Source organism: Populus alba, chromosome 18 (assembly GCF_005239225.2).
Source record: "Populus alba chromosome 18, ASM523922v2, whole genome shotgun sequence".
In the NCBI taxonomy this organism is placed as follows: Eukaryota; Viridiplantae; Streptophyta; class Magnoliopsida; order Malpighiales; family Salicaceae; genus Populus; species Populus alba.
In genome coordinates this window covers 13,579,903-13,593,442 of record NC_133301.1, presented here as the reverse complement: position 1 = coordinate 13,593,442, position 13,540 = coordinate 13,579,903, and the positions used below count along the sequence as shown (strand labels likewise).

The 13,540-nt window shown below is 35.3% G+C and overlaps 1 protein-coding gene across 1 annotated transcript; it reads left to right on the top strand.

Moving 5' to 3' along the window:
* The first annotated feature begins 1,692 nt into the window (after positions 1 to 1,692).
* Positions 1,693 to 2,295, top strand: LOC118052038 (CBL-interacting serine/threonine-protein kinase 23). Its single transcript, XM_035062851.1, has 3 exons — positions 1,693 to 1,827; positions 1,927 to 1,980; positions 2,068 to 2,295. The coding sequence occupies exons 1-3, from the start codon at positions 1,693 to 1,695 to the stop codon at positions 2,293 to 2,295; spliced, it is 417 nt and encodes a 138-aa protein (XP_034918742.1).
* The last annotated feature ends 11,245 nt before the right edge of the window (positions 2,296 to 13,540 follow it).

The following is a 13,540-nucleotide window of genomic DNA, read 5'->3' as shown; positions in this document are numbered from 1 at the left end:
AAAATAAAAAAATACAAAATTTTAATCTTCCTTAAAACGCTTTTAAAAGATGAAAACCGGCAGGAAAAGGTGATTACTTGCGTTTTTGGAGTCTTTGTTGATTGTTATAATTGTCAGTGAAACTATTGGCCAGCCAACGTGTTCAGTACTCGTTTATGCGTGGATACTCAAGCCTCATAGTCAAGTTTAAGATTGAAAACTATTCATATGCCCGCGACGCAAGTAACAAACCGCTACGCTGCCAGTCAAATCAAAATCTATTTGATTAAGAAAAAAAATATCTAGACAACAAGCTTATTTGATATATTCTCCCATAAACGTCTCTAAACTAGATCTTCCGTTGTCGATTCGTCTCCAAGTTGGAATTCTCCCATAAACTAGATTTGGAAGGGGTCTCCGGAGCCCTGACGCAATTGGGTGGCGCGTGCCGGTAATGCGTAACGGGTTTGGCAATGTTGATCCTTTCAAGAAGGTTTGGATTCTGAATTTCATTGATCTGCTGATCATCTCATGTGTTTCTTGAGTACGATGCAACCATTTCTCCAGACTCCCTTTAGCTTTAAATTATTACCTTGAAAATCAATGCTTGAGCAAGAAGTTATGATCTTCATCTATGAAACTCTTAGACGCTCCACGACGTTGCAGGTCAAGAACTTTGATTGCAACTAGTGTTCCATCTTCATCAATGTTTCCTTTGTACACAGTGCTAAAACTACCATCTCCAATCAAGTTGGTTGTAGAAAATCCATCGGTTGCTTTAAAGAGCCTTTCATAAGGGATCTAGATTTGAGGAAAAGGACTCGTTATACTTTTAGGCATTGAATCTGCGCGTATAAAATAAAACATAAAAAATAAACAAAATATAAATTGAAAAATAATGTCCATGAACCAGCTAGCTCGTTAAAAACACACAAATAAAATTCATGGTTTCAGAAGTTTTAATGGATAAAAAAGATTAAAAATCTTGACATGTAAATCATGTTGGAGTAATTTGGAATGGAGAATTGAAATAAATAAATAGAATAGACATATATCATGTTATGTAGATATTTATTTTAATTATAGGTTATTGCTTCTCAAAAACACAATCTCTTCTAGCAATTTTAAACTTAAAATAAAGGTAAGATACATAAATTACTGATCAATTCTCCTCGCACTTACCCTGAGTAATAATATTATGCAGCTCTTCTCTGATATTAATATAATTCGGTATATATTGAGATAGTACAAATTATTGCATTCCCTTGTATAAACAAATAAGATGGCAGAGGTTTGCGTCAAACATAACAGTGACCACATCAGAGTATGCTTCGAGTAAACCATGCAGAATTTGAGTTATTATGTCTTTCTCTGAAAGAGAACATTCATTTGCTTGAAGAGAATCAATGGTGGACTTCACTTATTGAAGATAATCACTCATTGAGCGTGTGCTCGTAGAGGCTTCACTGAAATCAGATTTCAAGTGCATATATCTTGATGTCACGTTGTCAAGAAATAGTTTTTCAATAGAAACCCAGGTATCACGGGCAGAGAAAGCAATTTCAGGGGAGATGAGATGCTTAAAAGTCTCTAATGACATGACAGCATTTATCCAGGAGACAACAAACGTGGACAACTTAATTGCTGCCACACAGCAAAATCTAGATTAATAATAAGTTGTCCAGAAGTTTTAGTGATGAATTGAGAATGACTATGAGTGTCATCCACACGATGATCATAAACCCTATGACAGTGAAGAATATCTGTGAAAAGATCTTGCTAATGGATGCTAATGGGATTCTTAAAGTTTCGGATTTTGGATTGAGTGCACTACCTCAGCAAGTTAGAGTATGTTAATTTCTGACTTGAGAACTCTGTGCTATGGTCATTTATTTTCCCTTGATTTCAGAAGAATTCCTAATTGTTTATCTTTTATTTCTCCTCCAGGAAGATGGGTTACTTCACACAACGTGTGGAACACCAAATCATGTTGCTCCGGAGGTGTGTAGCTTTTCCTGCAACCAGTAATTCTTGAAGCTTCAACCATTTATGCTCCTTTATTTATTCCTTGGCGTTTCACCTTGCTAGGTGATCAACAATAAAGGCTATGATGGTGCCAAGGCAGATTTATGGTCATGTGGCGTGATTCTTTTTGTCTTGATGGCTGGCTACTTACCTTTTGAAGAAGCCAACCTGATGGCACTATACAAAAAGGTGATTGCTTCTGTTCCTTCTGGTCGCTTTGTATGCACACACCCATCTCCATTTTGCTTGCATTGTTTTAAGCCAACATTATGTCAACCCCTATTCCACTAATGTTCAAAGCATGTGTGTGTATGGCTTATGCCATTTTACTAAGTGGGTCAAAGCATAAACTCTAAATAGTGATAACCACCAATAAAGTGCTTTAATTGTGTATTAACAAAACAACAACAACATGCCATTCGTACGTATGAGTTTCAACCAAAAAGAAAACTGTGTACCATCTAGGTTTGTGTGCCTAAACTTATTTATTTTTTATTAAACTAGACGTGAGCGATGTTGTTCCTCCAAAATATTTTTTTAAACAAATTGCAGATGATGCATCGTCCGTAACCTAGATTTTAGCAACCAGAGTACCACTAAAAAATCATAGGTGTTTTACACTTGAAATCTATTTTTTAATCATTTTAATTTGAAAACACCTAAAAATAATTCAAAGATCTAATTTAAACTGTTTATGCCCTAAAAAAACCATGAAATCCAAGAAGTTCTTGATATCATATCTATTTTTTTCATATAAATTCAAGATGAAAAGACATATTAATAAAACTCATTTCATCTAATAAAACTCACTGACACTAACATGAATTATTTTGGTAATTAGAATCAATATCCACAAAGATTTTATTTTTCTACCACAAGAATTCAACTCTTTTTTATCAAATTAGAAACTGAAAAATAATAAAAATAAACTTTTACACATACTGGATTTTAAAAACCTATAGTAACAAAAAATATATTAATAAGAAAATAAGAGGATCAGAGTTAACTTTTAGCGCTAATTTTGAGAAGATCATCTAGGTTTTTTTATTTTTTTTTCATTTTGATTCCTAACTTCGAATCTTGTCCTTTATTAACAAATAGAAAGTTATTGGCTTTTAATTTAGCCATAAAGGATTAAATCGCCCTAAAAAAAGTTCGATCACCAAAATGAAAAATTATTTCGCCGTGACAGTGAAATGGAAGAGGGGCTGCAATGCTTTCTTGCACAATAAAACTCCTATACCTCTTAGTTGTTTTTTTTTCTTAATTAATTAAGAGGAATAGTCGAGTATAATTCTGCTTCTTGCTTTTACATTACTCAATCAAAATTATGTGAGTGGACTTGCAAAGAAGCTTAGGCTGTAATTTAGGAGGTTAGCTAGCATCTATTTAAAAGATAAAATATATAGTTATTAAAAATTTAAAAATTAAATTTAATGTAATTAATAAATAATATGATATTTTTAAATATTTTATAATTTTTAAAAATATTTTCTGTTTAAAATAAAATAAAAATATTTTTATAAATTCTAGTTAAATTATTTTTGATCGAAAAATAATTTTTTGTTGAATAACTTTTTTTAACAGTAAAAAAGTAAAAAAAACACAGAAAGTGTTTTTTTTAAAATTATTTGCATAAAACAAACAGTCCTTATAATTGACGACTCGCTTGGTGCCTATAGCAAGGCTTTCGATAGATTTGAGGGCTGCATGCCAAAATACAAGGGAACAAAATTATATAAGTTCTATTAGTTCTCGTGAATGGAGTTATTTCAATATATATAAAAAAATAATGAAAAACAATAGTTCCAAGATGATTATTTTTTAGTCTCTAAAAAGATTTAAGTATATTCGATTTATGATACAAATCATGGAAATAATTAATATTTAAAGAAAACACAATTAATAACATGCTACAATATTCCTAATATATATATATATATATATAGAGTATGTTAACATTAAGAAAATTCAAAAAGTAAACATGCCTTAACATCCAAACAATATATATCTGAAAATAACATTAAGAAAATTCAAAAAGTAAACATGCCTTAACATCCAAATTAACAATATATATCTGAAAATAAAGATTTTGACCTGAAATTATTACATTTAATTAATAGAACCCACAGGACACCACATATTATGATCTTCCATAAACTCTTGCATAAACCCGCACCAGCAAAGCTCTTAACCAGAACCACTCCTTTCTTTCTCTTAAAATTTCACTCTTGAATACATCTCCATCATTTATTTTTTTCGCAGCTAATAAGAACCCTAGAGACTTCTATATGAGCTACTCCCAAATTAATTTCTGACCCTGGAAGCCCACCCTGCTGTAGAAACTGGATGAGCATTGATGGGCTGGACGCCAACATATGTTGAATAATAGGGGTGAGGAGTAGGAGAACTCATATCTGCTCCTAAACGGTCACGTTCTGATAACTCATTTCTGACCCTGGAAGCCCACCCTTCCATAGGAGCTGGATGAGTATTGATGGGCTGGACGCCAACATATGTTGAATAATAGGGGTGAGCAGTGTGATTACTCATTTGTGCTCCTAAAAGGTCACGTTCTACATATGAACTGCCTAGATACGGGGATGGAAAGCAGACGGCCTTGTTGCTCATCGTTGCCCCCGTGTAGTTCCAATATTCCATGGATGGGAGTGGAAGGATATTTGACCTAAAGGAAGGACCGAAAGAAGACCCGATCCATGGGTTGTAGCCATTAACAAAGCTACGTGGGACTGGAACACCGCAGCTCGCTCTTGCCCCAATCAGGTCACGTTCTGTGCAACCACCAATGGATCTGGATATTGGAAAGCAGACGGCCTTATTGCTCATCGTTGCCCCCATAAGGCTCCCTTGTCTGGATGTAACTGAATTGCTCATTGTTGAATAATTGGAAACTGATTTGCGGGAGGATTGAAGCTGGTAAATTAGATGTGGATGAAGGGCGGTGATAATTATTCGTCGCTGGTTTGAAGGTGTTGGTCCTATAGATCAAACAGCCATATATATATATATATATATATAAAGGACGCAATTCAGCAAAAGAGTACTTGTGAAGTAGAAATCGTTAACCGGCAACAGAGTGGATTCCTCGAAATTCATGTGAAGATATAAATTTTCTCCGAAACAAATTGACATAAAATAAAATTAAATCTGTAATACGCGTATGCTGAATCATTATAGTTCTACTTTTCAAACCTCATGACATGATACCGTGTTTTCCTTTATAAAAAAGTGCAAATGGGTTTACAAAATGCAATGACACAATATATTAATTCAGACACGCAACAGATGAACATTTTCTTAAGTTAGTGTATAAGTTGGAAATGTGTAAATGGTTACAAACTTTTCTAGAGAAAATAGTTTATTCACTCTACAAACTCAAATCAAAATTTCTTGAATATAATAAAAAAGATACGAGTCATGGAGAATTATTTGATATTTTTATTAAGATAATCTTGAAAACTTATGATCTGACTTCTCCTCTTGGTTAAATGCCTGATTATTAAGGAAGTTTCTTCTTTCAAAAGTTGATCCACATCATCCGACGTAGTTTGATGATGAAAAAGATAATAATAAAATATGAAGGTGGGAAAGAATATCGAGAATCAAGAATGATGGCTTTCAAGGGTGACTTGAATTTCTGGGTAATTGTTATAATTGCCGGTGAAAATTAGTTGCCTCCCAATTGTTATAAAAAAGTGCAAAGTTGACAAAATACAATTACACAATATTGGTGCTATGTTAATTAGAACTATCGTTGCTTTTACCAATACAGCACAGACCTGCAAACTCCAACCACACCAGCATCATCATTGCACAAAATCAAAAACACGACCCGTTGCCTTCTCTCTAGCAAAAATAACAGTAACACAGAAGCTAATGGTGCTATGTTAATTAGAACTATTTTGAGAGATTTAATTAAAAATATTTTAGTTAAGGAGAGAAATGAAGGACCTGGATTATTGATATACATGAGCATTTTCATATTTTTATGGTGATTTAAAACTGATATTAAAGTGTAATTTTTCAAAATATAGAAAGTAAATATTATTAGGCTCAAAACATAAAAGATTTGAATTAAGTTTCTCAAACAAAACCAATGCATACAATATTGAAAAACAAGGGGAAACCTACACATCAAGTTTGTATAAATATGATTTAGTTCACGAACTATCAGCCGCCCTTCAGAGTCAGTTTGTGGATCAGAGGGTTGATCGTGAAGAATGGTTTCTTCTCTACATATAAAATTTGATGTGTAATAATGAATGGTGCGCGAAGTGTTCTAACATCTCAAGTCTAGAAAATAACCTGAGGTGCATGCCTAGCCCATAAAACATTATCGACAACATGTTTTGGCTTAGTGAGGGTGAGGCCATTTTGGCTTGACTAGAACGACTGGGTTTGTTTGTTTTGTTTTGTTTTTTTTAAATGATGCACTATCCTTTACTATGATTTCTTAAAGAAGATGACTTAAGGTAACTATTAGCATTAAAATAAAAAAAAACATTGTTATTGATAATCTGATAAAATTAATTATATTCAACTTATATTCATATAATCACACCTAAAATATATATATATATATAATAAAAATAAACATAATAAAATTATCTTCTTTGATTAAAAAGTAATAATAAAATTGATACCTTCATTATTTCCTTGACACATTTAAATTCAAATAATCAATAATATTTACTTTATAGTCATTTCTTTAACATCTTTCTGAATGACTTGGCCTTCCGTAGGAAGAAAGGCGAAGAATCAGCTGGTTTCTCATTGCTTCCTTATTGTCGACGTTGCTTTTACAATGCGGATGAATTGTGGGCACTAGCTAAGCTGCGATGGACAGAATGGCTTGTAGATGTTGAATATTTATGAAGAGGATTACGAGAACTCATTTCCCCCCCTACGAGGTCTCTTTCTGTATAGCGACCATTGGATGTGGATAGAAAGGAGAGCTTGGAGCTCAAATTGATCAAATCGTGGGCGTTAGCTAAGCAACTCATCTCTGCCCCTACGAGGCCTCTTTCTGTATAACGACCATTGGATGTAGATGAAAAGGAGAGCTTAGAGCTCAAATCGTGGGCGTTAGCAACTCATCTCTGCCCCTACGAGGCCTCTTTCTGTATAACGACCATTGGATGTAGATGGAAAGGAGAGCTTAGAGCTCAAATCGTGGGCGTTAGCAACTCATCTCTGCCCCTACGAGGCCTCTTTCTGTATAACGACCATTGGATGTAGATGGAAAGGAGAGCTTAGAGCTCAAATCGCTCAAATCGTGGGCGTTAGCAACTCATCTCTGCCCCTACGAGGTCTCTTTCTGTATAACGACCATTGGATGTGGATGGAGAGGAGAGCTTATAGCTCATATTGCTCATATCGTGGGCGTTAGCCAAGCTACTCATTTTTGCCCCTACGAGTTCTCTTTCTGTATAACCACTATTGGATGTGGATGGAGAGGAGAGCTTATAGCTCATATCGCTCATCTTTTCTCTGATAAGGCTCCCTGTTACGGATTGGATTGAAGAGGTATCGGACAAAAAAGAAGCGTCGACGTCATAATTGCTCAGTGTTGAATTGGAAACTGCATGCAGACTCAGTACGATTTTTGAAAAGATACTGATTTGCGGGAGGACTGGAGGTAAATTAGATGCGGATGAAGGGCGGTGATAATTATTTGTTGCTGCTTTGATGGTGGCGGCCTTAAGAAGCTATAGATCAAAGAGCCATATATAGGACGTGAATAGTTGAGTACAATTCTGCTTACTGCTATAGATCAAAGAGCCATATATAGGACGATTGTCATGAATCGTGGAAAATTATTGATGGCATAATTTTCAACAATCAAAGCGAAGCCTCTGTACTGTACTATATTCATGACAATCTTTAATACCTATCTCAGTAGTGAATACTTCTAGTGCAACCCCATGAAGACAAAAAAACAAAAAAAATGATGGAGATGCCGCATACCCAGTAAAACTTAAACCACATATCAGTATGAGAAGTAAGACAGTTAATGGGATGTCAACAAAGCTTGAAGAAATATTTTTTTGTTAATTAATTATTTTTTTAATAATAAATAAATACAGAAAAAATTGTAAAGTAATTTTATAAAACAAATAGTTGCGTAGAATTGATGACTCTCTTGGTGCCTATAGCAAGGCTTTTGATGGATTTGAGGCCTGCATGCCAAAATACAAGGGAACAAAAATTGTCCATTACTTGGTAAAATCGAAAATCTTACACTGGGAATAACGCACTCACATGCATTGCAACAATGCATGCAAAATTAAAATTAAAAATGACTGTTCCAAGATGATTATTATTTAGTCTCTAAAAAGATTTAAGTATATTCGATTTATGATAGAAATCATGAAAATAAATATTTAAAGAAAACTTAGGTAATAACTTGCTAAAATCCTAATACTCAAATAATATATAGAAAATTAAGAAAATTCAAAAAGTAAACATGCCTTAAAATCCAAACAATATATATCTGAAAATTAAGATTTTGACCTGAAATTATTACATTTAATATAATTAATAGAACCCACATCACACCACATATTAATTATGATCTTCCATGAACTACTCTAGCATAAACCCGCACCAGTAAACCTCTTAACAAGAACCACTGATCCTTTCTTTCTCTTAAAATTTCACTTTTGAATACATCTCCATCATTTATTTTTTTCGCAACTATAAGAACCCTAGAGACTTGTATATTATCTACTCCCAAGTTTTCCCACCATCATCCTCCATACTAAGCAAAAATCTCGAAATCCCTGTATATCCTCACCAGTATTCATATATTTTTCAACGCCTTCTCGCGTTAGATAGCACAGCTCCTTTATATATAAAAAAGCTTCATTTTCATTGCTTCCTTAATGACACGGCTTTTAAACTAGGACGGAGCCTTGATGGACTGGACGCCAGCAAATATTGAAGAACGGCGGAGAGGAGTGTGACAACTCATTTTTGCCCCTGTACGGCCCTTTTTTGTATGTGAACTGGGCGCTAAGTAAGCTGTAATGGACTGGACGCGAGCAAATATGGAAGGATTGCGGGAAGAAGTGTGCCGACTCTTTTTTGCCCTTTCAAGGTATGTTGAAGAATTGTGACAACTCATTTTTGTCCCTATAAGGTCACTTTCTGTCTTGGTAGACTGGACGTCAGCATGTATTGAAGAATTGTGACAACTCATTGTTGCTCCTATAAGGTCACTTTCTGCATCTGAACTGCCATCTGTGGGTATTGGATAAGCCTTGATGGACTGGACGTCAGCTTGTGTTGAGAAATTGTGACAACTTATTTTTGCCCCAATAAGGTCAGTTTCTGCATCTGAACTGCCTACTGTGGGCATTGGATAAGCCTTGATGGACTGGGCGTAATTTTGACAACTCATTTCTGCCCCTACAAGGTCATCTGAACTGCCTTCTGTGGGCATTGGATGAGTCTTGATGGACTGGACGGAATTGCGACAACTCGTTTGTGCCCCTGTAAAGCAACTTTCTGTATGTGAACTGCCTTTAGATGTTGATGGAGAGCAAACCTTAGGTCTCCTATTTGCCACCGTGGAGTTCTGGCCTTCCATGGATTGGTGGCTTACTTTTCCTTCGGAAACAGAAGCCTTATTTCTCATTGGTTGGACTTGAGGTCTGTTGGATAAGTAATCATGAAGGCTAGGATTCAGGTTATTCATTGCTTCCTTAATGACTTTGTCCTTAGATCTGGATGGAAAGGAGACCTTATTGCTCATCTTTGCCCCCATAAGGTTCCCTTCTCTGGATTTGACTGAATTCCTCATTGTTGAATTTGAAACTGCAGACTCACAATGATTTTTTAAAGAAAATGATTTGCGGGAGGATTGAAGCTGGTAAATTAGATGTGGATGAAGGGCGGTGATGATTATTCGTCGCTGCTTTGATGGTGTTGGTCTTAAGAAGCTATCGATCAAACAGCCATATATAGGAGTGAATTCAAGAGGAGGGGTCGATGGTATCTCTCTGGTGTTCTGGATGTCGTGATGGCACGCAACTCAGCAAATAATTTATCGTCAACAAGCGAAACAGAGAGTTCCTAGAAATTCACGTGAAGATGTATACGAACACACAAATTTATATAGAAAAAAAAAAGTATAATGCGTGTAGGGTGGACTCGATACCTTGTGCTCTAAAAAGATAGCGCAAATGGTTTGAGAGCACGCAGTTATACATTAGAAAGAAGTGATTCAGTGGATGATAATTAAAAAATAAAAAATAAAAAATAAAATTATGGACGTCTGTATGAATGGGACATGGTTATGGAGAATCAAGAACAGTGGTTTCAAAGGTGATCACTTGCGTTTTTGGAGTCTTTGTTGATGGTTATAATTGTCAGTGAAACTATTGGCCAACCAACGTGTTCAGTACTCGTTTATGCGTGGATACTCCAGCCTCAGAGTCAAGTTTAAGATTGAAAACTATTCATATGCCCGCGACGGAAGTAACAAACCGCTACGCTGCCAATCAAATCAAAATCTATTTGATTATAACCATTAGGTAGTGACACAGTGATAAAAATTTAGGATAAAAAAATATATTTTTTCTGTGGTTTCAGATTCGAGTCCTGAGTTGCTTATATAATGGTCACTGGAGGGTTACATGATCATTAATTTCAGGGCCCGTGAAATTAGTCGAGGTGTGCGCAAGCTAGTCCAGACACCCACGTTAAACTAAAAAAAAAAATCTATTTTATTAAGAAAAAAAAAATACAGACTACAAGCTTATTTGATAATATTCTCCCATAGACGTCTCTAAACTAGATCTTCCTTTGTCGATTCGTCTCCAAGTTGGAATTCTCCCATAAACTAGATTTTCTTTTCGGAGTGGTGTTTGGAAGGGGTCTCCGGAGCCCTGATGCAATGGAGTGGGGCGTGCCCGTAATCCGTAACGGGTTTGGCAATGTTGGTCCTCTCAAGAAGGTTTGGATACTGAATTTCATTGATCTGCTGATCATCTCATGTGTTTCTTGAGTAGGATGCAACCATTTCTCCAGACTCTATTGGCAGATATATGTATATGATCTGATACGATCCTTTTTTCCTTTTCTGTCATGATTTTTATTCCTTTTATGAGTTGATTCCAGCATTATTCTTAGAAGAAATATCAGGGATGTAGCTAGAAATATTCTTTTAATCAATGAACTTTGTGTATATATATGTGATGGACTGTAATACAGAGGTAATACAATATAATACAATCTTTCTATGTTATTCTTTTCATGTCTTCTTTTCTTCATGGTATCAGAGCTGGTACATATCAACCAGTCTCATATAATAATTGTTTACCTTGAAAATCAATGCTTGAGCAAGAAGTTATGGTCTTCACCAGATTTCGATGCCGAATGTTTCTCAAGGCTCCACATTCATCTATGAAACTCGTAGACGCTCCACGACGTTGCAGGTTAAGAACTTTGATTGCAACTAGTGTTCCATCTTCATCAATGTTTCCTTTGTACACAGTGCTAAATTAACTACCATTGCCAACCATCAAGTTGGTTGTAGAAAATCCATCGGTTGCTTTAAAGAGCCTTTCATAAAGGATCTAGATTTGAGGAAAAGGACTCGTTTATACTTTTAGGCATTGAATCTGCGCATATAAAATAAAACATAAAAAATAAACAAAATATAAATTGAAAAATAATGTCCATGAACCAGCTCGTTAAAAACACACAAATAAAATTCATGGTTTCAGAAGTTTTAATTAATGGATAAAAAAGATTAAAAATCTTGACATGTAAATCATGTTGGGGAGTACGTAATTTGGAATGGAGAATTGAAATAAATAAATAGAATAGACATATATCATGTTATGTAGATATTTCTCAAAAACACGATCTCTTCTAGCAACCTTAAAGTCAAGGTAAGATACATAAATTACTGATCAATTCTCCTGTAAGGTCACTTTCTGGATATGAACTTCCTACTGCAGGCACTCGATAACTGCTACTCATTACTGCTCCTGTAAGGCCACTTTATGCATATGAAGGCACGCGATAATTGCTACTCATTACTGCTCCTGTAAGGTCACTTTCTGGATATGAACTTTTTACTGCAGGCACTCGATAACTGCTATTCATTACTGCTCCTGTAAGGTCACTTTCTGCATATGAAGACTCGTATTTGCCCCCGTGTAGTTCCCTTCCATGGATTGGAGTGGAGGGATATTTGACCGAAAGGAAGGACCGAAAGAAGATGACATGAGGTGACTGCAGGCTCATTGTTGAATTGGAAACTGCAGGCTCACAAAGATTTTTTAAAGAAAATGATTTGCGGGAGGATTGAAGCTGGTCAGTAAGATGTGGATGAAGGGCGACGATAATTATTCGTTGCTGCTTTGATGGTGGTGCTCTTAAGAAGCTATAGATCAAGCAGCCATATATTGGATGCGAATTCAAGTGGAGGGACAATGGTATCTCTCTGGTGTTCTGGATGTAATTCAGTGCAGAGTTGTGAAGTATATATATATAAATAGTATATATAGATCAAACAGCCATATTTAGAGGGTTGATTGTGAAGAATAGTATTATAAATATTTTTAAAAAATAAAATAAAATTGAGGCACTATCATATTTACTATGATTTCTTAAAGAAGATGATTTAGGTAACCATATATTAGTATTAAAAAAAATATTGTTATTGAGAATTTGATAAAATTATATTTAACTTGTATAATTCATATAATCACACACCTATAAAAAAATACAATAAAAATAAACATAATAAAATTATCTTCTTTGATAAAAAATTAATAATAAAATGTTACCTTAATTATTATTTCCTTGACACATTTAAATTCAAATAATCAATAATATTTACTTTATAGTCATTTCCTTAACATCTTTCTCAATGATTGGACGTTCCGTTGGAAGAAAGGCGACGAAGGTTTTCCACTGTTTCCTTATTGACTTTGCTTTTAGATGCGGATGGATTGTGGGCATTAGCTAAGCTCCGATGGACAGGATAGCTTGTAGGTGTTGAATATTTATTAAGAGGATTGCGACAACTCATTTCTGCCCCTACGACGTCGCTTTCTGTACAACGACCATTGGATGTGGATGGAGAGGAGAGCTTAGAGCTCATATTGCTCAAATCGTGGGCGTTAGCCAAGCAACTCATTTTTGCTCCAACGACGTCGCTTTCTGTACAACGACCATTGGATGTGGATGGAGAGGAGAGCTTAGAGCTCAAATCGTGGGCGTTAGCTAAGCAGCTCATTTTTGCCCCTACGAGGTCTCTTTCTGCATAACCACCATTGGACGTGGATGGAGAGGAGAGCTTACAGCTCATATTGCTCAAATCGTGGGCGTTAGCCAAGCAACTCGTTTTTGCTCCAACGACGTCGCTTTCTGTATAGCCACCATTGGATGTGGATGGAGAGATCTTATAGCTCATATCGCTCATCTTTTCTCTGCAAAGGCTCCCTTTTACGGATTGGATTGAAGAGGTATATATCGTTGCTGCTTTGATGGTGTTGGT

Bases quoted from the DNA above. Each gene is read 5' to 3' on its own strand.
- LOC118052038 (XM_035062851.1), top strand. From the start codon at position 1,693: ATGAGTGTCATCCACACGATGATCATAAACCCTATGACAGTGAAGAAT. The intron at 1,828-1,926 runs GTATGTTAATTT...TTTCTCCTCCAG, and splicing joins CACTACCTCAGCAAGTTAGA to GAAGATGGGTTACTTCACAC. The intron at 1,981-2,067 runs GTGTGTAGCTTT...TCACCTTGCTAG, and splicing joins CAAATCATGTTGCTCCGGAG to GTGATCAACAATAAAGGCTA.